This window comes from Phocoena sinus, chromosome 18 (genome assembly GCF_008692025.1).
Source record: "Phocoena sinus isolate mPhoSin1 chromosome 18, mPhoSin1.pri, whole genome shotgun sequence".
Classification (NCBI taxonomy): Eukaryota; Metazoa; Chordata; class Mammalia; order Artiodactyla; family Phocoenidae; genus Phocoena; species Phocoena sinus.
This window is the reverse complement of record NC_045780.1, coordinates 16,816,603-16,844,142: the sequence shown is the minus strand read 5'-3', so window position 1 is coordinate 16,844,142 and position 27,540 is coordinate 16,816,603. Positions and strand designations below refer to the sequence as shown.

The window sequence follows — 27,540 nt, the reverse complement described above, 5'->3', positions numbered from 1 at the left end:
CTGACATCTCTGGTACCCAGGATGAACGACCTTCCTGAGGGTTTCTCTATAGATTCTCTGACCATTGAGTAATCCATGTGTTCCAGGGCCCCTGGAACAGACGTCTTGATAGTTCCAGGAGCTATTTAGGTCCCAGTCTCCTTTCTCTAAAAGGGTGGTCAGGATCTGAAAACAGGCACTGGCCACTAAGGGAGGTGGTATGTAGGACTGTGTACAAGCCTCCTTTCTATTATCTAGGAAAGTCTTAATTTCCTTTCATTTACAGTCCAAGTAAGGCTGCATTTTATATTTCCACAAAGTTGAACCTGATCACAGTTAATCAAATGGTCCATGTCCCTGGCTGCCTGTGAAAATGGCTGGAAACTTTTCTTGACATGCCCTATGCATATGCAATAGTGAAATGTGTAGGACCTAGCAGCTAGGTTGGAAAACGCCTGACAAATTTCTTCCCCCCATTTCCAAGGAAGTAATAAGAGCAAGATAGAGACACAGAGACAAAGACAGTCAGACATAAGTGGACCTAAAATAATCCTGTGGGGATAGCCACAGGGAAAGGGAGGGTTTTATGTTTTAAGCTTGTGTGCCTAAAAACGTTGCATGGAAGTCGTTTTAAGGTGGGTGGACAGACCTATCTTCTCTCTAGTCCCTTCCATGACCCACATATCCTTACACGGCAGGAGTCTTGTGGTGGCAAACACCCTGGTGTCTTATATATGCTTGACCCATGCCCACGTATGTTGCAGCAAGCAGGTCCAAAAGGTGACAGGCAAAGGGAGCAAAAGGGAGAGTAATGACAAGAAGTCAGGCAGTGGCTCTCAAGCACAAGTGAGATGAGAGGCTAAGACTTGCCAGGGAAAGGAGGAGGGATATTTGACCTCCAAGTAATTCTCCTGGCTGGCTTACCACAGATGTTGCCAGAGGGTAGGTTCTTGTTTCCTCACAGAAAGAATTCAGAGACAAGTCACAAGAGGCCAAGTAAGCAAAGCGAGGATTTATTGAGAGATAGTAAACTCTCGGGAGGGAACACGGGCAGGCTCAGACAAGCTAAGGCTCAGCCCCTTTGAAATGACTAATGGTAGGCCCTTTTTACCCTCAGATATTTTGGTGGACACCAAAACCAGTGAGGTCACTAAGTTCCTAATAAATCAGGATAAGTCCTAAAGGTGATTTCAGAGTCTGGAAATCAGGTTTTGCTGGCCCTAGCCAAGAAACTCACCCCATCTCTCTTGAAGTTCATATCGCGTCCCTAACGCAGCTTCCATGCTTGGATCTCACCCCTCACATCAATATTTCTAACCAATACCAAGTACTCATTCTCAAGTGCAATGAGTCTAGCCTGTCTTGCTGCCCCTGCCCCTAGTGACCAGTGGAAGAGGGAGGGAAAACGCCAGTTGTCCGGCATTTACAATATGGCCCTCCTAAGGCCTACAGAAAAGTCCCCACACCTCACGACCCCTCTTGTAACGGTGGCCTCTCTCCTCAAGCCGCGTGGGTACACCCTCTTGGGCAAACCACTTACAGGAATGGCTCAGCTCCTCAGAAGTGCGCCAGGCGTGCACTCCCCCAGACGCCTGTCCCTCTGTGGCCTGAACATAAACCAGCTGCCTTCTCAGAATAACCCCAGCTCTCCTTCCCCTCCCCAGGATTGGCTGTGGCCTTGCCTTGGATAGATAAGGCCCTGCTTGCGGGACAGTGCACGCTAGGCCAACTAAGTAATCAGATGAACCTAGGTGTATCCATCCATAATATCCGCCACTCCTGAAATAAGAGGCTGATGGGCTTCATCCTGGCAGCAACTGGAGCAGCTGTTGTTTGGTGGCCCCATGGGCGGCTTTGCCTACCTTGAGGCAATGCTTTGTAACCTGCCAGATATTCTGTCTCCTCTGGCCAGGACCATGGGGGAACCCCCTTTATTTCCTAGCAAGTGTGGTGATGGATAATAGACTGGCCCTGGACTATCTGCTAGCTGAACGGGGAGGGGTATGTGCAGTAATCAAAAAAATGTGCTGCACCTACATCAACACCACTGGCCAGGTGGAATAAGATATGCAAAAGATACATGAACAGGCCCAGTGGCTCCACACTTGTGGGAAGGGTGACCCCAGTGCCAGCTCCACATGGACTGCAGTCAGAGGGGTATTACCAAACATGACCTGGTTCCTACCCCTGCTTGGACCTCTGACTGCAATAATATTTTTGCTGATTTGGGGCCCCTGCCTTTTTAGTCTCCTGTTTGTTAAGTTTGTTTCTTCAGGTTACGACAGTGTCACCTACAGGTGATGGTATGCCAGGGATTTCAACCCATCCTGCAAGAAGATGGGGACCATCAACATCCACTGGACAGGGCTGCAGCCTCCTTCTACTCCCCACTCTCCATCTCTGCCGCTGTACATGACCCTGAGACCTCCTATCTCTGACAGAGCAAGGTGATCTGGACCCCACTGGTAGGGACAATGGCCCTGCTCAGCTTGAAGCAGCTACGGAAGACGGACCATCGACCCTTTGACCCTTAAAAGATTTTAAGGGTCCAGACTCCTCGAGGCGGGAGACGTTAGAGCAGGCAGTTAGCCAGACATGAGCAGAGGAGGGAGGCACAGGTCATGTGACAGGAGACCATAATACATCTTGCAATGACAGGGGTTCTAGGGGCAAACACAGAAAAGCGGGAACCTCCGGGCTGACAGGGGACCATATATCTTGTGAAGACAAGGGTCCTAGAGGCAAACAAAGAAAGGCAGGAACCTCCTGGTCGGAATGTAACCTTTTGCTCATTATGCCCTCATTACAGTAGAATTAGCATTGCAACCAGAGCAGTACCCATCATGCACCGGCACCATGACAGATCCGAGCAAAGCCAAATAAGGACAGAAACTCCCCCTCCTCTCGGGAAGGTGGACCTGGGATGAAAACCAGGAAATTACCCCCCAAATCCCTCCCTCCTTGATGAATATTCCACCCAATCATTTTCACACCCCGTATAACCAGCTTGCCGAAAGGACTCACTGTTGCTCACCTGAGCCTGCCTGCGCTCCCTCCTGAGAGTGTAGTCACTCAATAAATCCTTTGCTTACTTGGCCTCTCAGTCTCAGCTCTGAATTCTTTCTACAAAAATACAAGAACCTACCCTCTGGCCGCACGAAGACAGCCACAGACAATTCATAAGCCAATCAGTATGGCTGTATTCCAGTAAAACTACATTTATAAAAACAGACAGCCAGCTGGACTTGGCCCCTGAGCGGTACTTGGCTAAGCCCAGATTTAGATCTTGGCATCTCATTTCTCCTACATCTCAACTTCACCTCCTAGATTATTTTAGTTGCTTTCTGAGGTTTCCTGCTCTATTGTGTCTTCCTGGGGCTCCGGTTTGTACATTGCAAACTTCACTGGATGATGTACCATAGTTGAAACAAGTGTAGGATAATGTCTGCTGCTAGGTTTCCCAGCTGTGTCCAGGATTTGATTGATTTTTACAGAAATATAGTTGATTGTTTGCAGGAAATAACGTTCCAATGACTGTTAGGTATCTTTGCATCTGTGTTGTAATCCGTAGCATGGAGCCTCTCATCCTTAATATGTTTTGCATTATTTTATTACTATTATGTTTGACTATGTTGAGGCCCGGCTTCCAATTCTCACCCCCTTGCCTCTTTTGTATTTATCACTGTCAGCTGGCAGAGCTGAATGCAATCAGTGGATTTGGAGATGTTCCTAAGTGCCTTCTTTGCAAGTCATTTGTAAGAATAAGACCAATCTTAGCATTAGTTCCTCTGTACTTTTCTGTCTGCCTTTTTTTCCAGAACTGTACCCATTTAGTCAGACCCTTTGTTACTGTCTTTCTGAGCCACTTTTCTATTTCTTCTGAAACATTCCCCCAAATCTGTAGTGATTCAGTCTTTTAAATAACAGAAATTTAAGTAGATGTTACAGTTAATGTTTTTTTCCCAACGTATTCAACAGTGTGCTGGTGAAGAATTTCAAGACGTGTCATTTTACCCACTTGTATTGTACATGGGCTGTGGCATCTTTTAGTACCGACTCTACAGTTCTTTGTGTAGTGAAAGCTGGGTGTGAAGAGTGAAGCTGGGAACAAATCTGCATTTCCTAGGGTGGGTCCATATTGGGTCTTGTCAACCCAGCGTCTCCACAGAGAGCTTGAAAATCTGTAAAAGTCCAAGTTGTGATCCCTGTGCAGTCAGTTCTCCATGTTAAACATCAAGACTTACCTGCCCTGCTATGTGCCTTTTACATAATAAATGTGTCAGATTCCTACTGTAATATGAACATGTGGCCACAGTCTAGCTCTTGACAAGATTCTCACATTCGTTGATTGGTGCAAAATGCTCATGTGAAAGGTGAAATCATGAAGTAAAGGGTGACTTAACTGCATTGGGTCCGATGGAAAGAGCACTTGTACCATAGTTGAGATCTCACCTCAAGTCCTCTGCTAGGTGACCTTAAGCTGTTCACTTAACCTCTGTGCTTCCTTCTGCTTGCTTTGCAAGGTTGTTCTTATGTGGATAAAATGAGATAATTGAATTGAAAGGAGGTAAGAACATAAAGCTATACAAAGATGGTGACAGTCAGAATGCTGTTCCTGTATTCCTAAATGAACATTACAGCAGCCCTGCAGGTGAATGAAGTCGGGGTTCTGGCTGGACCCCTGGCCATCTTAAAGGAAATTCTCTTCTTTGCCTTCTGTGCCTGCATTCACCCCCCTTAGACTGTCCTGGAAGTCAGCAGTCACCTCGATGCCCCCTGTCCCTGGTACATACATTATATGATCATACCGCTAGACAGCCTAAGGGCTGGGTCATGGGCTTGCCTGCTCACATCTCCCCATCACCACGGCTGCTTCTCGGAAGGGACGTCTGGCTTAGTTCCTAGATAATTGGCAAAAAGCGAAGGGACTTGTAAAAAGTAAGCCCTCTGCAGGGTCTGCTGCTCCGTCTGACCTCGCTGTTGGTCTAAATCGCACATACGTGTTGGGTTTCTTTTTAATGGACTGATACAAGTGTCAAGGTGACATTTGACACTTCACTGCTCTAACATTGCAGAAAGTAAAGTTATCAGATGAGCCCGTAGAAGCAAAAGAAGATTACACTAAGTTTAACACTAAAGATTTGAAGACTGTAAAGGTATGTGTCTGGGTGCAGCAGCAAATACTCTTGAATCCTGTGGCTGTTGCTGCATGGGGACTTCGAGGAACGATTGGATGCTTGATTGTGATTTTATCATTTTAACCATGAAGAATTATTAACTTGCATTTCTGTGACTTAAGAATTAATTCAAAATTATGAATGGTGATGAAAGCGTCAAGCAAAGAAGACTTTTTACAGATAAAGAAAGGCAGTATACTTATTAGCAGGAGTGTGCCTAAACTTTGCAATCTATTCAGAGCGATAGGATGGGGCAGAGGAAGGGGCTCCATCGACTCTACTGCCCAGTAGCTTCCCAGAAATTATGACAATGACAACAATTATTAACAACTCCATAATTCAGCAACCACCCCAGCAAGTATTTTCATAACATTTCTTACTGATTTATCCTATACATCATCATATATATATATATATATATATATATATATATATACACACACACATATAGTTTGGGGTTCTGCCTTTTTCATTTAGCTCTATATTGTGAAAATGTTCATGTCATTAAGCTTTCTTTGAAAAATTATTAATGGTTTCGTGATATTCAGTCATGTGTTATTTTATTTCACCACAGGGAATATAGTCTATTTAATCATTCTCCTATTTTTGGACATAGGTTACTTCTGCTTTTTTGTTTTTGTTTTAATGAGGTGATAAACATTCTCATTTATAGTCTGCATCTCTATTTCATTAGACACAATTTAAAACTAAGAGTAAAGGCTTAGAACACATGAACTCTTTCCATGATCACTGGTGCACATATATATAGCTAAAATGCTTTCCAAAAGTGTGGCAGAAATTTGTGCTCCCAGCCACTACTGCTGACGAGTGTCCATCTCACATTCTTGACAACAGCAAGTATTATTTTTATTCTTGAAAAATTTGCCTAAGTAGGCTACTTTAGGTAGAAAGGTTGTTTTTCCAAATGCTTATTGCCTATCTGCATTTTTGCAAATTGTCAGTTCATGTTTCTTGCCTGTTTTTATATTGGGATAGTAACGTTTTTCTTGTTGATTTGTAAGAGCTCATTCTAAATTCAGGCTATTAACACTTTTCATGACATATAGGGTACAGATAATTTTCCAGTTTGTTTAGGCTTTTCATTTGACTTTTGAGCTATTTTATCTGAGGATTAAATATGGAAGTTTTTTATGATTTTCTCATTTTTATGCTTAGAAAGACCTTGCCTGCTCCAAGATAGGTTAACTTCCACCTAGATTTTAAGAACACTTACTCTCCTTAGATTTAATGTTTTCTAAAAATTGTATTCTTTAATCTACATGTAACTTATCAGGGCATGGGCTATCAGGGGATAATCCAACTTGAGATTTGGCTAAAATAGCTGGTTATCTCAGTGCTTTCTGTAAGCAGGGACATTTTCGAGTTTCTCTGTGAGGAGTATTTCTGCCCCACCCTTCTAAGTGCTGCTTCCCATTGTATCCACTTGGGCACCGCACCAGTGAGATAAGAGGTTGGACCAGGATGTCAGTTAATTGCAGAGGATGGAGGATAACTTGTCTCAGAGACTGTCACTTTTCCCCATCCAGCCAAAATATAAGCCTACTAAATTATAAGTGAAAGAATGTAAAAAGCAAATTTTTAGGGATCATATATTGACTGTGCCCTTAAAAGATACCTTGGCAATGGCTCTGTCTCACAGTTCCCAGGGAGACAGATGATTTTTTCTGTGCTGATTCCTATCATTTATGCTTTTGCTGAACACTGAAGTAAAATCAGCTGCTATTTCCCTTCTGCCAGTGCTTGTTATAGGACATGGCAAAACAAAACAAAACAAAAACAGCGACCAGGAAGAGAGAGAATTTTAAAAGGCAGAGTTATTTGGAGTCAGCTTTTTAGAAAGTATTTTTTTGTTGGAGGAAAAATGGGACAGCTATCCTGCTGGTCCTGGATGCTTTGCAATACAGGTTATCTTTTGAATATAATAGCTTTGTCCTTGGTTTCCCATAGAGCCTATGAATAAAATCAGACGGTAGATTGTTGTGAATTATTCATCATTTGGTAATACAAGGCTGTAATTCCTCCCTCTGACAATTGCTGCCTGTGTCAGTTCCATTGTTTGTGTTATTTCACTTAATACACCCTCCAGAATTATTTCCCCTAAAGTAAACCGTTGGTTGTAACATTCCACTCCTTAGAAGGCGGCAGTTTTGTCTCCTGCCTCTTTTAACATATTTTGTCTCTTAGATCTGAATTCTGAATAGAAATCAGAACTTTTAAAAAGAATCACTCCTTTATGAAGCATGTCAGCAGCAAATGCTTACCTCCCTTAACGAACCTTGAGACATGCATGGTCTTGTTTGATTTGCATGTATGATTTATAAATGTTACATTCATAACAATTTTTCTCTCTTATTTTCAATAACAGAAAAATAGCAAAATGACTGCAGCTCAGAAGGCTTTGGCTAAAGTTGACAAGAGTGGAATGAAAAGTATTGATTCCTTTTTTGGTGCAAAACATGTTAAAAAAATTGGAAAGATTTGAAACTTTGAAAATTAAATCAAGCAAAAATATTTGCCTTCTACATGTCCCATTTTCAGCCTTCCTCCATTCCACTGTACTTCCTAACCCTTAATTACCACCTTTTGAAAAAAGTAGGAAGGGGGCAATTTTCAGATTCACTTGAACATTTCTTTGTGTTTGATTTTTGTGTTTCCTGAACAAAATATGGGAAAGTAATTGTGTAACTTCATGGCTTGTGGCCTTTGGAGTTTTGTTTGACATCATGAAAAGTAATCAAGTGAATAGAATTAACCTCTAGCATCACAATTTCCTCAATAAACTGATGTGTGACAATATTTGAGTGTATGCCTGTTATTTTATGCAACGTTGCACATGGTAGCTATAGCAATATGGTTTTCAATATACTGAGAGAAATATAACAACTATCAGATAAACTACTACTTTCTAAAAGCCTTTAGTTTTGGGTAAATCTTTTGTTTAATGTATTTTCTGTTTTATGAATACATGTTTTTTGCAGAAAATAGAGAAAAGTATAAAACAAAAATTATAATCTCCCGACTTTTCATTACCTGGAGGTAATATGGTGCATTTTCTTCTATAATAATTTTTAAAGGAATTATAATAGTAATTTTATAACCTTTTTTCTTGACATCATTTTGTGAGCATTTTCCCAGGCTACTCTTCTTCATAAATATACTTCTTTAATGACAGTAATTTTTAATTATTTGAGTATTTGATTATTTAATGATCATAGTCCTATTTTGGACATTTGTATTATTTTTAAACATTTGCTATTGGAAGAATCAGATTCTATGTAAATATCTGTCCTTATCTTTTATTGTTTTCTTAGAATGGATTTTTAGAAGTGGGCTTACTGATTAATAACTAAGTTTTTCAAATATATACTTTTGGGAATATATTTCACAGAAAGGTTATAGTATCTTGCACTCTAACAAATGATGGTATGAGTCCTTATCTTATTAGCTTTGAATAGTGTCTTTGCAAATAAGTGGAAAAAAGGCATGTTGGTGTGGTTTTAATTCACATTTTCCTGATTAATAATGTCAACTGAAAAAAACCCCACACAACCTGAAAGTTGAGAGTTATGTTTTCTTCGGGGAACTTACAGAGGACTATAGCCTGGGAGGCAGCCTCTCAGATAGCTCTGAGGAACTGTTAAAGAGGTAAGAGAGAAGCCGGGATACGTAGGAATTTTTGTTGAAAAAAAAAACATGCAGTCAAACATCAAAAGATTACTGCTAATCATACACACACACAAAAACCCCCAGACATCTCAAGTTAATGAGTTTAGTGCTTTTCTGGATATGGGAAGATGCAAGAGTCTGGGCTCATTGAAATTACTCCTTTGATATGTATCTGAACTGTCTAGGGCCAGTATTCTGTTTTTCTCCATCCTGAATTCCCCTCAGGGCACACCGAGGTGGGGGGAGGCGGGGGGCAGGTGAGGGGAAGCTCTGCAGAGGCTGATGGCTTGATGGTGGGCAGCATTTGTTGTTTTCTGAAATGGCAGGCAACATTTTTTTGTCCACAGTAATAATATTGTTCATTTTTTCACATTTACCTATCATTTGCCATCTTATAGAGAATTATCTGTTTATGCCCTTTGTTAAATTATTGGAGTATCAGTATTTTTCTTATTGATTCTAAGAAGTATTTTATAACTTAAAGACATTCATTTTTGTCCACTGTGTTCATTGTAATTTTTTTCCCTTGGTTTGTAATTATTTTCTCACCTATTTATTTTTTTCCATTAGATTTGTAGGATCATTTTTACAGGTTCTAAGAGTAAATTCTAATGGGTTTTACTGAGATTTTGAAAGACCCATAAATTATTTTGAGAAAAACACATCTTTACAAAAGTCAGTGTCCTTATTCAGGAATATGGTATTTGTCTATATTTACTAAAATCCTAATCATACCTTTCACTAACATTTGGTTCTTCATCTTCATGTAGGTTCTAGATACTTCTTTTTAGGAGTATCTCTAGGTATTCTTGTTGCTATTAATGAAATCTTTTTTTTTTTTTTTTCAGTTATATCTCCTAACTGGCTATTTTGTGGTAAAGTATTACATTTTTATATATTTATCCTTTAAATAACTAATTTACTAACTATTACTCTAAATTTTAAAATTTTATTCATATTGGGTTTTCAATGCATAATAAGGTACATAATCTTAACTTCGAAAAATTTGTGTGCAGTTCTTTCTGATAGTTATAGCTCTTTTATATCATATTACATGGGTAAGACTATCTAGAACAGTATTGAAGAATAATATGTAATAGTAGTTATCTTTGCCTAATTTGTGATTTTATTAATGTGCGTTACCATCAGTTCTGACACTAGCTATTGTTAATGTGATAAAGAATATCTATCTTTGGTATTTCCTTTTATACTTAGTTTCCTTAAAGTTTTAATTAGTCATTGGTATTGGTTGTTATCAAATATCTTTTTGGCATCTCTTGTGCTGGTTGTAGAGTTTTTATCACAATTAAACTGTGCTTGAGTTCCTACACTAAACTCTACCTGGCAGTAGATAAAGGATAGCATCATGGATGCTCCCTATCTGGTTTAACCATTGTCAAATCTAGTTCTCAATTAGGTTTTCTAGGCTTTTATTTAGAATGATTGCATCTATATTCAAAAGCAATATTGCTGTTAGGTCTTAGTGTTAGAATTCAGCTGGCTTTCAATCTTTCCCAATATTCTGGAAGGAATAATTTTGCATAAGAACATTCTATTTCTGGAAACTTTTAAGGAACATCCGTGGTAAAACTGTCTGGCACTGAGCCTTCTTTTGTCTTCTTTAATCTGGAAAAATTTCTCACCTGTTCCTTGTCTTACTTGACCTTGACATTTTTGAAGAGCACAGGCTGGTTATTTAGTCGAATGTTCCTCACTTTGAGTTTGCCTAATGTATCCTCTTGATTAGATCCAAGTTTTACCTTTTGGGCACCCACAGAAGTAATGCTGTGTCTTTCTTAGTGCACCATGTCAAGAGTCACATGACCCAGTACTAGGGATATTAACTTTGATTGCTTGATTAAGGTGGTGTCCACCAGGTTTATCCACTGTAGAGTTATTATTTTTCTCTTTGTAATTAATAAGTGATTTGTGGGCAAATACTCTGGCACTTTTAAGTATCCTATTCCTCATTCAACATTCACTCACAAGTTTTAAAATAAAACTGATGTTTTTTCCAACTCCATCATTTCTTTTATATTTATTTATTTTACATTTATATTTATTTATTTTGGCATTTTTCTAGAAGGAAGGGCTTTCCCTTCTCTACTTATTTATTCATTTATGAGCTTATATCATCATGCACTTGAAGGTTATTTTATCCAGTGATTTAAATTACATTATTCTGTTCCTCATATTGTCCCAGAAGGGCCAGTAGGAGTCCCTTCAAGCTGCCTACTGTATCGTTTTGTTATGTTTCATTCATTTTTAAATACTTCATTACTTCTTCTGCAAGAGGGTATTCCAGACTCTTCATGTGTTTTCCCTGTCCAAGCCCTGGAATCAGCCTTTTTCCCAAGCAGCCAGGGTTCCTTTTAGAGGAGAATGGTATTTAGAAACCAAGATCCAGGCAAGAGGTGTGCTTGCTGCTACTATCGATCTATGTGTGTGGTTTTTGTAGATTTCCTTTATCAGACTGAGGAAGTTCTTTTCAGTGAGAGTTTTAATCATGAATGGATATTGAATTTTGTCAAATAAGTTTTCTTCATCTATTGAGATGATCATGCAGTTTTCCTTTAGTAAAGGAATATATTTTAATATGTGAAGTATAATGATCGATTTTTGAATGTTGAACTTTACATTCCTGGGATAAACTCACTTGGTCTTTTCATATATAGTATTGTGTTTTATTTCCTAATATTTTATTAACGATTTTTTAATCTCTGTTCACGAGGGATATTGGTCTGTAGTTTTCCTTATTTGTAATGATTTTGTCTAGTTTTGCTATCAGAGTAAAGCTGACTTTATTAAATGAGTTGGGAAACAGTCTGTCATCACCCATTTTCTGAAAGTATTTTTGTGAGATTAGTATTGTTTTTCCTTTTTATGTTGGACAGAATTCACTAGTGAAGCCATTTGAGCCTGGAATTTTTTTTTTCTGGGAAATTTTTTAGTTACTAGTTCAATTTCTATAATAGATGTAAAGCTATTCTAATTTTCTTCTTTTTCTTGTGCCAGTTTTAGTAATTTATGTCTTTCAAGAAATGTATCTTTCATCTAGTTGTCAAATTTATTGGTATAACTTGTTTCTTATATTTTTATTATCCTTTTTATGTCTGTGAATCTGTAGTGATATTCCTTCTTTCATACCTGATTTGGTTATTTGTGTCTCTTGTTTTCTTGATTATTTTCATCAAATTTGGAAAATTTCTGGCCAGTATTTCTATAAACTTTCTGTTCTTCACCCACCCACCCCCTTTTCTCTTCACCCTCTTGGCTTCTGGGACTCCAGTTACATGTATGCTAGACTACTTGATGTCCCACAGGTCCTTTAACTTCTGTTCTTCTTCTTTATTTTCAATTTTACTTTGTCTTGTAGTGTTTTATTTTCTATAACCTCAGTGAATTTTTATTTCATATATTGGAATTTTCAGCTCTAGATGTTCCATTTGGCTCTTTTTTATATCTTTGCACTTCTCTCATTGTGTTCTCCTTCAAGTAGTTTGTTAACAGTAGCTGCTTAAATGTTCTTGTCTGCTAGTTCCAACATCTCTGACATTTCTGTGCCAATTTCTTTCTTTTCTTTGTCTTTACTTTTTAACTTTGAATAACTTTAGACTTATAGAAAAGTTGCAAAAACAGTAGAGAGTATACATATACCCTTCACTCAGCTTCCTCTAACCTTAACACCTTATATAACCAGTACAATTATCAAAACCAGGGACTTTACAATAACACAATATTATTAACTAATCTACCCCCTTGTTTGAGTTTCACCTATTTTTACACTAATGTTTTTTCCATTCCAGGGTCCAGGTCCGTCCTTCCACATTGCATTTAGTTAAGCATATCTCCTCTTTTTTGTAATGTGTCCTCTCAGTCTTTCTTATCTTTCCGTGACCTTGACACCTGAGAGTACTGGTCAGTTATTTTGTGAAATGCCCCTCCAGTTTTGAGATACCTTGAAATTGTGCTAATATCCTGTTTCTCATGTGATCATTTCATGATACTAATAACAACAAATACTGTCTAGCATTTATGTGCTTGGCACTGTTCTGAGCACTTTACATATAATAATTCATTTAATCCCCACAGTAGCTGTAGTTGTAAGGCAGGGTGCCATAGGAGCCAGGAGAGTGACACCCAACCCAAAGGGCAAAAGGATGAGAGAAAGGCTACTTAAACTCTTGAATTATCACCCCTGTTGAAGGTAAGCTACTTAAGAGCAGGAACTCTGTGCTATTCACCTTGTGTCTCGCACAGAGTATGCAGTTGGTAGATGTTGGTACACACTGGATAGGTTGGGCACAAATGTTGGATAGGTTGAGTATTCTAACCAGTGTCCTCACTAATTGAGACTTGACCTTTTTATCCCAAGGGTCAAAGTCATGATCTTGATCAATCTTGGTCTTTCAAATTGTCTAAGCTATTACATGACCTTCTTGTTGGTCCTTGAATATGCCGCAGTTCCCATATCAGTGCCTTTGTGTGACTTGTTTATCTTTTATATCCTTCCTCCAGATCTTCACATGATTTGTTCCATCATGTCATTTCAAGCATCTCAAGCATCATTTTCTCAGAGATGCAATTCCTGATTCCTCACTTGCCTCCAATCCTCTCCCATCTTCCTGCCTCACCCTCTTCACAGAACCTTGCCTGACTAGGTCACAGTTATGTCCACAGCACCTAACATGGGGCAGCGCGGAGCAGGCCTTCTATAAAGGTATGAGGTAATCAATCGATCAATCAGTTAGTCTGTACCGGACACCTCAGAAAAGTGTTCTGCAGTACAAAATGGGGTTCCTTGACATTTTATGGCTGAACTTTGGAATTCAAGTTTCATTCTGAGTGGTTTTCTGTGGTGCTCTTTGAGTTGAAGTTTAAGAACATATTCATAAACTCCTTGTAGAGGCTTAATAGAAATAGATATAATCTTTAACCTCTGGATAAAGGGCTGTGAATTTTCTTCTATCAGTTGATTAAACTTCACTTACTGTAGTCATTTTATCTGCATCAGAACGTCTCAAGTTAGAATACATTGTTTACATCTGTGCTGTTAATAAATTTGCTTTTACATGGCATTTAAAGATTATTCATATAAAGCCCATAACCTAAATTATTGAAGTTTGAGAGTATATGTGGTCTATATACTCGTCTTCACAGAAGCTTTTATCTTTTTCCAGCTTTATAGAGGTATAATTGACAAATTAAATTGTATATATTTAAAGTGTACAATGTGATGTTTTGATACACAAAGATTGTGAAATGATTACCATAGCCAAGCTCGTTAACGTATTTGTCACCTCACTTGTTTACCGTGTGTGTGTGTGTGTGTGTGTGTGTGTGTGTGTGTGTGTGTGATGAGAACACTGAAGATCTATTCTCTCAGCAAATTTCAAGTGTACAATACTTGAAAGTATTATTAACTATAGTCACTACACTGTACATTAGATTTCAGGAGCTTTAAATAGGAGCTCACATCATGACTTAGCTATAGATTAAATGGGAATCTGTGAAATCATCAATTTTGTTTTCTTCCATATTTGAGTTTACTTTTGATTTCAAGATGAAGATACTAATCCTACTTGCAATGTGCAGTGTTAACTAGGAGTTGAATAGTAGTTGAAGAGTGAAAAACTAAAGGTGTTACACCGACCTGCCAAGTGCTATTTTGGGGAATAATATTAGGAACAAATCAATGTGGACTTTACATACATACATGCACAATATACACAAACAGACACACATGTATATACACACTTAAATACAAATACATGCACATATACACATATGCACCCACAAACATACATACGTATATACACACATACACGTATATATCCTATCCTTCCTTCAAATTTAAAGAATTTCAAACTAGAGACTTTTTAGACTTTATTACCAAAGGTACAGTACCAAACATTGGGGTACTGTACCTTACTCAGATCCTTTGGCACTTTGCTTCTCTTACTTACATCATTTATCTTTTTGATTAATGTGCTGAGTTTGGGGAAAGTTTCAAAAGATTTCTGCAAACTCTAAAACCACTTGTGTACACACACAAGAGCCTCCATCATTTTCATCAGACCATTCATATTTCTGAAACTGATCTCAGATTACCAACATCCTTTCCTTTTTTGTGCCTGGTTTATCTTCGATTTAAATCTTCCTTGTACTCTGGCTCTCAGGCTCTTTCATCTTCCAGGTTTGTGCTTCTCGGGTTCTGACTCCCAAAGAGATTCCCCTCCATCAGGTTTAATGTGGATATCAAGTGGGACTGGGTTTCATCCGTTCAGGTCTATTCATAGTGTGCCGCCCTCCACTCCCACGCTCCCGTTTCTCTTACTCAGGGCTTTAGCCAGACACAAAGGCAATGTGGAAGTGAGAAGCTGAAATGTACCCATTTACGTTCACTAAACGGACAGTGTTTATACTGCATGCAAACTTATGATGACAGTAACAGTAAACAGATGAAAATGAAGTGAAAACGAGCGACCATGTTTCAAACTAAACTAAAAAGTTTACTTTTAAAAAGTAAAATAGTTGGTCTAAAAAGGCCAATTAATTTAAAGGAGCTGGATTTATACTTGGTTGTAGTCCTAATCCTGCCTTAACTCTGACCCATGGACAAACCACTAGCATGGCTGACCCACAGTGGTGTCTTCCGTGTGAGATGAGACTAGATCATTGGGTTGTTTGATGTCTGTCCTGCGGTCACTGCTGCTTGGGGCGCCTCATCTCCTCCACCCGTGAGGCTGTGCCTTCCACCCTCAAGCCCAGCCCTCTCTTTTTTGCCTCCCCAAGGTTCTTATCGTTATGTATGTAGCTTTATGGCCATTTCTCCTTCAGTAGTCTGTTTTAATTGTGAATTTTATCCTAAGAAAGGAAAAATCAGATTTATTGTTTCATCTTTTTCGATTAGCATCTGTCCTGTGCTCACCCCACGTCAGGCCCTCGTCTGAGCTCCTCGGGTGGATTATCCCATCTGTTTGACTGGAAGCAAATACACCAACATGTTCACTCTGGCTATTGTGTTCATGTTATATATTTGTCTTTTCTTCATTTTCCATAGATTACATTACTTTGCAGTGGAAAGAACTGCAAAGAGCATAATTCTTAGAAAGTAATAACAAAGACTGGCAAAGTGCCTTGCAATTTTTAAGCACTTTCCCCATGAATTTATGTGTTTAAAATCCTTCCGGAAACCATGTGGCACAATTGGTATTATTTCCTCCATTTTACAGTTGAGAAGGGTAAGGTCATTTCATTTGCCCAAGGTCACACAGCTAGTAAATAACTGAGCCAGAACCTCAACTCAGGACTTCCGACTGCCGGGCTCTCCACACCAAATTAACTCCCTTCCCCAGAGGCCCTAACTTCGACTTGCGTTGCATCCTGGGAAGTCACCCCTTCACCAGATTTGAAAGACAGGCTCTTCACATAGGTTAAGATTGACTTTCTCTGCTCTTAAAGTTGATCTAACTTAACTAGCTGCCTTGTATCACGTATGCTTTTTTCCCAAACAGCCCTTTCTCCAGGACTAATCCAAGATTTGGAGATCTCCAGAGTTAGCTGCATTATACAGTTGAACCTCTTGGTGGAAGGCAAGGAGCTCTGAGTCTAGGAAGGCAAGTGAAAGGCTATTTGTTAGTGTCCTTGGAAGATGTCCACAGGCTTTGACCTCATCTGAATAAGGAAGAAATGATTAGATTCGTACACCTTTTGATACACAGATTTATACACTCCTCCAGTTTATATACTTAGGGTCATTAGACTGATGAAAAGTACCTTATGTTTAATAGTACTTTACAGTTTTTACAGCAATCCTGTATCAGTAGTTAAATTAATCTTTACAACAACCTTCTAAGGTAGACTGGAAGGGGGGTGTATCCCTGTTTCATAGATGGTCCAAGTGAGGTCACCCAGACTGTGAGTGGCCAAGCCCAAGGCTGCCCTTCCACCCTCAAGCCCAGCCCTCTCTCTTTTTTGCCTCCCCAAGGTTCTTATCGTTATGTATGTAGCTTTATGGCCATTTCTCCTTCAGTAGTCTGTTTTAATTGTGAATTTTATCCTAAGAAAGGAAAAATCAGATTTATTGTTTCATCTTTTTGCTCTACTCATAATGAATTCTGCAGGTCAACTTATCCTCAGCAGTGCTGAGCCAGAATTAAAGCAAAGCTTCTACTTAGCTATTGCATTTGCATGCCAAGTCTTTAATTCAGCTGTCAGCTTTTTAGCATTTACTGTACTTTCGTTAATAAATGTTATTTTGATGGTCTCACACTAATCAAGCCTATTTGAGACAGGGAGGGGCGGAGGGAAGCACCGAATGTGATTTACAGAAGAATCAGAGCTTCTTCATGGATGTTGGGAATTGTTACCTTACACATGTGCTTTAATCAGAATGTGTAAAATTAAAGTTAGTCAAGTAGTAAGTTCTTTCAAGAGAAAAAAGGAGCCAAGGAATAAGCTTAGATTAATTTATTCTTTTAAGAGCATATACTGAGCACCCGCTTTGTGCCAAATGTTCTAGGCACTAGGAATGCAGCTGTCCACATGGCAAAAAAGACCTGCCTTCGAGAAGTTTCTGCTCTAGGGGTGCGGCTAGATGGAGTGTCAGATATTGCTGGGGGCTGTGGAAGAAGCTGAGCAGGGAAGTGGACAGAGTTCTGGTGAGGCGGCTGGTCAGGGAAGGTCTAACCTCTGTCACATCTTATCCACTTATGGCACAGAAGTCTGATTTCCATCAACTTTTTTTTTTTTGATAACTTATAGCTCCAGAGTAAATTGTTTGACTTTGTGATCAGTAAGAAACCAGCTTTCAATAATTACACTTGTCCCATGGCATTTTTCAGGAGGATATTAAGGACTACTACTTCCACCAGCAAGTCTATATTTATTTTTTATACATTGGATCTGTATAGGAAAAGAGAAGAAAACATGGTTTTAAGAATTATTCACCTTAGAACTTTTTTTCATCTGTTTCTTGTATTATCATTTTTTCCTAAAATGAGGGTATCTATTCCCTGAGTTTGGGCAACCTTAACATTATTTTGTATTTCACTCCCTTTGAACACTGGAAGGAAAATGTGCGTCTCACCCACCTCCAGGAGCCTAACATTAGCCCTAGAATGAGGTCGCCCAAATGGAAACCGCTTCCTTTGCCTGAGGGCTTCTCTTTTTTATTTATTTATTTTATTTATTTATTTTTGGCTGCATTGGGTCTTCGTTGCTGTGCACGGGCTTTCTGTAGTTGCAGCGAGCAGGGGCCACTCTTCGATGTGGTGTGCAGGCTTCTCACTGCAGTGGCTTCTGTTGTTGTGGCCAGGCTTCAGTAGTTGTGGCATATGGACTCAGTAGTTGTGGCTTGCGGGCTCTAGAGCACAGGCTCAGTAGTTGTGGCACGTTAGTTGCTCAACAGCATGTGGGATCTTCCCTGACCAGGGCTCGAACCTTTGTCCCCTGCATTGGCAGGTGGATTCTTAACCACTGTGCCACCAGGGAAGTCCCAAAGGCTTCTCTTTGAAGCACAAATGCACAGCTGCTGATCTCAGAACTAACCCAACCAGCCTTGCTTTTTTGTTCTAGAAGGTGCAGATGGTCCTCGGGATTGCAGGTGACTTGTTCTCCTCACCAGGATACAACATGTATTCTCCTTCTCTCCCTAGGTGGCAGCACAAAGACAGAAAAGGGACAAGTGACAACAGATCCACGCAAGACTTGGCTGCTTCTCATGTGATTTAAGACACTCCCAAACGGCTAAAACTTTTTCTTCTGCACTTCCTAGAAAATCACCGAATGCCAGGAGATGTAAAGGACTAACCAGGAATGTTCTATTTCTGTGATCAATACCGCTAGTCCCTTCAGGCAGCAGCAACTTCCCCTGGGGGCGACGGGCATGGAACTAGAAAGCAGCCCTAGTGTGATTCTGCCCTGAGGAATTCAAGCCATGTCACCCCTCTGCCCCAGCCTACCCACCATAAAGGTACGGGTTTTTAACAGTCTAGTGCTTCAGATTTCAAAACATTGGGAGGAGAAGGCTCACTGTGAAAATCGGGTCATTTCTTAAGCTGGACCCTGTTGGCCTGCTGTTTTCCTGGGGTCAGGACAGCACTTTTGGGTTTGCATGTGGTGACTATAAGTACTAGATTCCACACCAGAAGCTTTGACAGACCAAGTTTCTACCCTTATTAAAAAAAAGAAAAAGGGGGAATTGCCGGGAGGGCCAGGGGGAGTAGTCAGCACGTTCACTGCCGCGGCAGGGGTTCGGTCCCTGGTCAGGGAGACAGGATCCGCAAGCTGCGTGGTGCACCTCCCCCCCCCCCCCCAAAAAAAAGAAGAAAGCCTGACCTTTCTTTACTCCTTATCAGTTTGGCAGCTTCTAGTTCATAACAATACCTGAACCACGTGCATTTTATGGTGTGCCGGAGTTGTAAACGTTGCTTCATTTTTAAAAGATTTGTCCAATGTGTGCATTATTATAGTTATTTAGAGTGTGGGCATAAGATATGGGGGAAAGTTAGAAGTAGATGCCAAAAAGTAATCTAGCGGGGGATTCTGATGCATAGTGAAGACGTTTAGGGGGCACAGACAAGTCCAGGAGTTGGTGCCGACTCACCAGCTTGACCCGCAGGATTCGGGTGGAAGCCGCTCGGGTGATCTTCGTGCCTCCAACAGGACCCCAAACCTTCTTCTTTGGGAAATAATTTTGTTTCTGAGTCTCTAACTCCATCAGGTAAGTAGGTTCTGGAAAGTACTCTAATTTTTTACACACCTCCTTTCACACAGGGAAATTTTCTTTAATCTGTAGGACCTTTAACACTCCCGCGCTTCCGTACCTGATCGTGTGGTGTAGTTGTAGTGAATTCTTGTCTCCAAAAACTCAATTCTAGGAGTCAGTTGTGGAATTTGGGATGTAGCACAGGCTTCCAAGAGCAAGCACTCCAAAGAAATTACCTGTTTGATTGATAGCCAGGCCACGTGGGTAAGAATCGAGAGCCTGACACATAGGTCGGCATAACACTGTGGTGTTAAAATCGGGCTTTTTCTGCCTTCTCCTTGCACGATCCCAAATACTGTCCTTGGAGGTCAGCGGACATATATTTTGGCCCAGAGCAACTTCGGGGTGTGTTGTGTGTCTTTGAGCAAATCGGTTCTCCTTTCAGGACCACATCTCAGGGTGGGAGAGAAAACTGGCTTGATGCAGGCTCTCCCCTCCTCCTGGAAGACTCACCCCTGGGAAACCTGTGTGGGTACTGTGCTCCCACTTGTGTGAGGCTCCCCCAATTTGAGGAAGACTTGGTGGAACAGTTCTGTGTCTTCTACTGGCTCCACTTCTCAGCTGTGTCTCGGCCCTCTGCCTCCCCTCCACCACCCTCTCGGCACACACACACACACACACACGCTCACACACACACGCGTACTCACTGCCTCAGATTTCGTCCAGCCCTTGGTGGCCAAAGCCACTGGATACTGAGGACACCCATATCGTCACTGGAAGCCCTACTCTCTTACCTGTGCCCCAAACTCATATTCCACTGGCCTCTGAACTTTGAAGAACTACTAACATTTCAAATGCAGCACACCTAACATTACAAAAATTCATTATTGTTTTTTCTTTACACAAGTAAAGATGCTTCCTCCAAAAGTTAAAAGGAGAAAGCAAGAGCTGTTACCAGCCTCACCCCCACCCAGGCTCCTCTAGGAACTGTCTCCTTGGCCCTGAATAAGGTCCTTTTAGTTACCCAATTTCCAATATCCAGTTTCCTCTATCCTTTTTCTAGCTGGCAGCCCTATAGTCACTTTTCATGCAACCAACTTCTATCTAAGAATCAAATCCTGTTGATTCCTCCTTCAGAAATACCCCCCAGGACAGAAATGCTTCCCAGCACTCTCACATAAGGCCCCTCCCCTCTGCAGCCAGCTGCCACCAAGCATCAGGTTTCCCACCTGATTGTCAGCTGTCTTGAGGGCAGAGACCACGTGGCCCAGGTCTCGTCACAGAGCTGAGTGTGTTTTGTGTGTTCCACGAAAGCATGTGAGTCACTGATGCACAAATAAAACGAGATGCTTGGGCTTCCCTGGTGGCGCAGTGGTTGGGAGTCCGCCGATGCAGGGGACGCAAGTTCGTGCCCCGGTCCCGGAGGATCCCACGTATCACGGAGCGGCTGGGCCCGTGAGCCATGGCCGCTGAGCCTGCGCATCCGGAACCCGTGCTCCGCAATGGGAGGGGCCACAACAGTGAGAGGCCCGCGTACCGCAAAAAAAAAAAACCAAGAAAACAAAAACAAAAAACGAGATGCTCCTTCTCTGTCAAATTGTCAGTAGTGCTCAGAGCTGGAGCAGTTGTGGGAAACGGGCACTGCTAAGGAGAATATAAAAAGGTACAACTTCTGGGGAGGCCAGGTTGGAAACAAATGTCAAAAGCTTTAAATGTCTGCACTGCCTTTGCTTCAGCAATACCCACTGTTAGAAATACAGGCTTAGGAAATAATCATGAATGTGTGCAAAGCATTAGCTATGAGTATTAGTTGTGAGACTGTATAAATAGTGAATAATTGGGAAAAAAACTAAATTGGAGAGCTGAGGGAAATTAGCTTTTAAAATTGGTGTTCAAAGTATAAGTAATTTCTCTTTTGTCTTCTTTTTTTCTTCTTGTTTGTCTCATGTTAGAAATTTTTATGACAAACATGTATTACTATTACATTAATACAAAAATAATAACCTTAAAAATACTGGGTATATTTATACCATGAGTTCCTTAAATTTTTTCTTTCAAGATTACTTTTTAAAGTTAAGTTTCTTGGAGAAAGAACTGATGTTTCACTATTGTGTGTTTAGTATTCAAGTGTATTCTTAGCAAATCTATAAGTAATCACTTAATTGCTCCTTTCCTCAAAGCTTTGACAGTTTCAGATCCCTGCCATTGCTTCCTTGGCTTCACTTACCCAGTCAAAACTATGTTTCGCTTTAAATTGTATGCATTTGACATGTACCCAGATGGTGAAATTAATTAATTTTGCTCTGAAGATTTACTAAGAGCCCCAGAAATCACTGCAGATACTCTGGGGTATTTCACAACCAGACTGAGAATTACTGTATCTGTCTACAAAACTGAGGTGAAGCAAAAAAAACATGACTGATTAAAGAAAACACAGAAAATAACCTGACATTTGTTGCTACTCGCCCTTTTCTGGTTTTCTTCCCCAGTACATAGTAACCAAATTACTCAACTTCGAAGTAAGAACTGAAGTCCCTATCCCACCACCCCCTGCTTCACTTGTGACTTCTCAGTGCTTTCTCACTGCTCTTAGGGTGAAGCCCCACATCCTCCCCGTGACCTGCAAGGCCTTGCCTGCCAGAACTCCAACTCTTCCATCTCGGTTACAGACACACTACTTTTTACATGCTTCCTCTGGCTCCACGGCTGTTAGACCTGCTGTTTCTCACCTAGAAGGTTCTGCCAGCCCTTGCGAATTAACTAAGTTCTGATCTTTCTGAGTTGGTGGGAAGCCCTAGGGAGGCTCGGCTGACCTTCCTGGCCAGGTCAGACTCCCTGCAGCAGCTCTCCTGGCAGCCGGTACATCTCCTTCCTGAAACTTTCACAGAGAGGTGGTGATATTTGTACACATAATGATTAGACAAATGTTTCTCTCTCCAACTACACAGAGCTTCAGGAAGGCAGAGACCATTTCAGCTTAGCATTTCTGCAGAAAACAGGTCACATAGCAGGGCTGAGACCACCTTCCTTGCCTGCTTGCAGGGTCGGCCCTTGGTTGATGTCTAGAAACTTGGCTTCTCACACTGAGATCCTCCGAGCTGCCCACTGTGCCCCAGATGGCACAAACAATGTGGTATATCCTGAACACCTGCTTTTCTACTGGGGCTCTGGAATTTGGGAACGTGCTGGCCAGGGGGTGCTCACGTGATAAAGACCTCAAGCCGAAGTCTCCAGTGGTCTCCCAGGCAGTCACTGCCTGCCTGTGGCCGCACTTGGCTGGGGGTGCACTCTGCGTGACCCCTCTCGCGGGGGCGGGGGGGGGGGAACGAGCCTGAGGAAGCCTGCACCTGATCCTTCCCACTCCTCTTTCCTTGCGATTCGCCTGTGTCCTTATCACACAGCTGTGATAAACCCTGGCCGTGAATACAAGTGCATACAGCTGCTGAGTCCTCACAGCAGAGAGCGGTATGGTCAACACACCATTGTATCCCCAGAACCCTGCACAGTATTTGACATTTCGTAAATGATTTACTACCTATTTTCTGAAAGGAAAATGAAAATGACCTCAGAGGACTAGGGCTAAGGCTACCCTGTGGAAATTCTCAAAGGAACTAAGAAACAGAACTTATCAACTACATTCTAATAACCCAAAGAATGTACATGCTTCTAAAAACGGCAGAATGAAATTGATTCAGGAAAGTTAGCAATGTCAGAGCCTGTCAGAATTTCTTTCTCACAAAGACGAATGTTCTGGATCTGTGACAGGGCTGGGGAGCCATGGGCCAGGACCTGCACACGGCCCCCCCATGCAGCTTCCAGCTTTCCTGTCCCCTCCCTCCTTCACCACGTCTGTACACTGTCAGCCCATTGGATCAAGCAGAGTGACACTCAGTATTGGGAGCAACGCAACTCTGGAATCATCTGGAAGCCTTAAAAAAGACATGCTGGGACCCCACCCCTAGAGATTCTGATATAATTGGTGTGCTGTGTGGTCTGGGCACCAGGACTTCCATGTGCAGCCCCTCCTGATACCCTCACTCCCCTTCTTTTCCTCTCGCCCCATCTCTACCTTGACAATTTTATTTCCCAAGGTCCAGGCTCCCACTCAAGGCCAATCTCTTATTTTTTGGAAGACTTCTTAAAATTTGTTTTCTGCCAATAGGCAGGCACACTGATCAGAGGAAGAAATAACACCTTTTATCTCAACAGTACCGGAGGGGAGCCACTAGGACAAGCAGGCGGAACTCAAAACCGTAAAAATCAGAGCCATTTCAGAGCGGGTCATGATTAAGAACATCCCGACAGTGCGAAGTCATTCCTGAGAATGTTGTTTTTAACAATGATCAGCCATCTACACCACCACTCGGCTGCCCCCTCTCCCCCATGCATGCTTCACTGACCTATCAAATGAAGTTAATTAATTTTATTTTGAATATTTCATAAGAGCTCATTATCCTTGACGAGAGTGCGCATGTCACTTACTGCCTTCGGGAAGCACTCTCCTCCAGGAAACGTAAGCTCGTCCGTTGCCAGTTTTCCAGTCTTCTCTGGGGAAGACAGCCGACTCTGAGATGCATCAGCGTTAACTGGCAGAGCTGTGATTTCTCATTTCTTTGTAGCACCCAGCAGGGCTGCTCAGGGAATCCAGTGGGTGATAAACCGGGCGAGGAGGGTTATCTAGGTCTTGAAAGTCAGCAGAGGAGTTTGAAGTGGATCGAAGTGTAGGTTCTCAAACAGAAGAGAGGAGCGGTGAAAAGAGGGAGGGCTCTGTGGGGGTGGGCCTGGGCTGGAATGATTGGATTTAGGCAGGTGTGGCCCGAAGCCAGGCCCAAAGGAGCAAAGAGCTCCTTTGGGAACGCATGCACCTACTGTGCGCCCACCTGCCCTTTGCTCAGAAGGAAAAGTGGAGAATTCCTGAGGCAGTCTCAGCTCTGGAGAATCCCTTTAGGGTATAATTACACTCTTCCTCTGCTTGGTGCTGTGGCCTAAAGGTGGCAGTGGAAATGCCAAGTCAGGTTGTGGTTAGAACCTCTGTCCCTGGGAGAGTCCACAAAGGCTGGCTAACAGGCCTGGGTGGGCGTGGCCTGTCCAGGGGCCCTGGAGTTGGGCAGGCACAGGCAGGAGTGAAGTCAGGAGACCTCATTTACTCAGGTGCTAAGAATGGCGTCAACTTTCAAAGCCCTCACCAGGCAGAGGTGACAAATCACTTAATGGGCACTAATCATTTTGTGGCTCATTTATCTTCCCAGTGAATACTTTTCAACACAAGCATTTACATTTCCAAAGAATAAAGCCTTGTAAAAAGGCTGGTGGAATTTATGGCTGCAGGAAACTGGCTCCCAGTTTGCTCTGCTGACAGGTTTATAAGGCCAAGGAAGTTCATAAGGTAAAATGAATTTCCAAGCAAATGAATTTTTCGGAAATGAGTTGACTTTTTTAAAAAAAAACATATACCAAGGTTATTTGCATTGATTTCATTAGTGAACAATGAAAAGTGGTCAAAATGCAGTATTATCTTATTTTTTTTAATGTGAGCAAAAGCACCAATGGCTTTTTGTTTGTCTTGTTTTTAAGAAACCATCTGGGTAAAAGATTCCTTGGGTCTTCAAAGATATTTGGTCTATTTTTAAATGGATGATTTGTCTAAATAATTTTGTTAAAGTTAGTAAATATCCTGTCGTTTAGAGTGTAGTTTCCAGAGCACTGGCCTGGCCAGGCAGAACGTGGTTACCGTAACATGTAACAGCCTGAATTTGGTCATCAGGGAACTGAGAGCAGAGGGAGATCCAGTTATTTCGGTTGCATTCAGGATTAGAGACTACATCAGTACGTATTAAAAATATTAAAAGGCCTGGATTTAAAAAAATTGCCATGGAGATGGGAAGGAAGGCAGGAGGCAAGGGCCCTGGAGACTGGAGATGTTACCGCAGCCCATGCACGTCAGGCAGGACAGGCCTTCACACCTGCGAGAATTGCTCCGAGAAGAACATTTGGCCCCAAAACCAGGAAGGCCAAGATTTCAGTCCTGGCTCTGCCATCCTGAGTAAGTTATCTAACCCCTTGAAACCCCTATTCCCATGCCTCTAAAATGGAGCAGGTAATAATACGTGCTCCCAGGAGTATTAACATATGTAAAATTCCTAGCCCAGAGCCAGGCCCTAGTAATTTTTCTCTACAAGTTAATTCTTCACTTGACACTTCAGAGGCCCAAGCTGCTCCCCCATCCAAGCAGCCTTGAGCCTAGATTCCACTACCCGTGATTTGTTTCTTGGACTTAAACCTTGGGTTGTCCACCCTGTCTTAAGGCTTTAGAGAGCCTTTCCCCTCACTGGAGAAATGAGGTCCAGAAAGATAAGACGTCTTGCCCAAATGATAAACTAAGAAAATACCCTGAATACTTTAAATCTATAACCGGGGCTAATCACCAGTTAAATCCATTTCACCTGTAACCTGTCTTTACACATCAAGGCTGTTTTAATTGTTGCTGCAAAAGACCTGCACGTCATCCAAGGATCAGGGAGCCTAAACAAGATGTTTGCCCGAGGTGTTTTCCAGAAACTTGGCATCACCTGTGTCTATATGGAGCTGAGAAAGTTAAGGCTGGAAAGGACCACTGACCCTCCAACCCGCCATGCGCGAGTGTCCTCTAGGTGACATTTTGATGTCAGAGGGCCGAGAACTCCACCCTCAGATCAGCAAGGGTGCCTCCGTTTTTGAACGTGCAGAGGCCTGTAGCTTAGTTACACTTGCACAGAATGACAGTTACCCACCTTTTCCCAGTAACCTTTCTGCGAGCTCTCCACGCCCCAGACCGCCCTGCTGCTTTATGCTTTATCCCATAAATACCTGCACCCCTTGCCTTCGGGGAGGTGAATCTGAGACCTCTTTGCTCGGATGCCTCTCTTTGCTGCAAACCTCGGTGTCTCAGCGTTTTGGCTTGCTGAGCATCAGGGAAATGAGTCTGATTTGGCAACAAATCTACCTGAGTCTTCAAGATATCTATATGCTCTGGAAAATGAAATCCCCTATCCTATTATTTTTCTTTAAAGGATTTTCAAAATTAGCTGCTTCAATCATTTAGGCTTTTCATGTCGAAATCTGAAATACTAACGTCTGCATAGCTTTCTGGTTTAAGGTGAAGGTGGGAGGTCTGTCTTTTCTTCTTTGAAGTTGTAGAAAGCAAAAGGGAAATAAGAAATGAAGACTTAATTTCCATTTTCACGAAAAATAGGGAGTTAAAGCTGAAAACTACAAAACAGGTGGATGGGCTGGAAAAAGCAGGGGAGCATATAGGAGGGAGAGGAGAGGCCAGTACTTGACTGCAGAAATCAGGATGAGTCAGCAAAATGCATTTGTAAAAGAGATCAGCTGAGGAACAGAATCTAAGCTTCATGTTTACAACAGAGAGACAATGTACAAACAGGGCAGCAAAAACTCTCCAGGACCCAGCTTGGTTGTGGAAAGTAGAGGTGATGGGGTTTTAAAAAATCACATACTTGCAGGGAACGCCCTACCTACAAGCAGCAGGGAAAAAGATGCTTTTTGAAAAACCCCACAGCTGCTTGTCATTATTGGCTGGGGGGAATATATCTATAACCAGCACAAGACCCTGGTTCATAATGAAGATTCCTGCTAGGCTGGGATGTGGCCCTGCAAGTATCTGGTCCAAGAAAAACTCACCTGCCTCAAAGGTGAGGCATCAAAAAGAACAAACCCAAGTTATTTCAAAGATACAGACCCAAAAAAGATCAGGAAAAATAAACAGCAGATATAATGCTGCCAGAGAGCAGACAAAAACAGTAAGAAAAAAAGTATTTTTACTACCAATGTAAAGTATTTAATGAAGCAGTTACCTCTACAAAGCCTGGGCACAAAGCAGAGACGCAGGAATCTATCTGGCAGTGATAACAGGACAACAGACAACGTAAGCTGACAGCGTCCAGGGTACAAATAGGAAAAGAAAGAAACCAAAGAAACAGGGATGAA

At 41.6% G+C, this 27,540-nt stretch overlaps 1 protein-coding gene across 4 annotated transcripts in view; it reads left to right on the top strand.

Moving 5' to 3' along the window:
• The window catches only part of RNASEH2B (ribonuclease H2 subunit B), a 92,616-nt gene extending 73,018 nt beyond the window's left edge, over window positions 1-19,598 (top strand). For 2 of the 4 annotated variants that reach the window (XM_032611637.1, XM_032611638.1), the window contains 2 exons: window positions 5,055-5,135; window positions 7,543-7,973. In XM_032611637.1, coding sequence (XP_032467528.1) covers window positions 5,055-5,135; window positions 7,543-7,659 — 198 coding nt within the window. In that variant the 3' untranslated portion in view covers window positions 7,660-7,973. Of the gene's footprint in view, window positions 1-5,054; window positions 5,136-7,542; window positions 7,974-9,691; window positions 9,719-18,502 lie in introns of those variants that run through there. The other 2 variants (XM_032611639.1, XM_032611640.1) reach the window with 2 other exon arrangements.
• The last annotated feature ends 7,942 nt before the right edge of the window (window positions 19,599-27,540 follow it).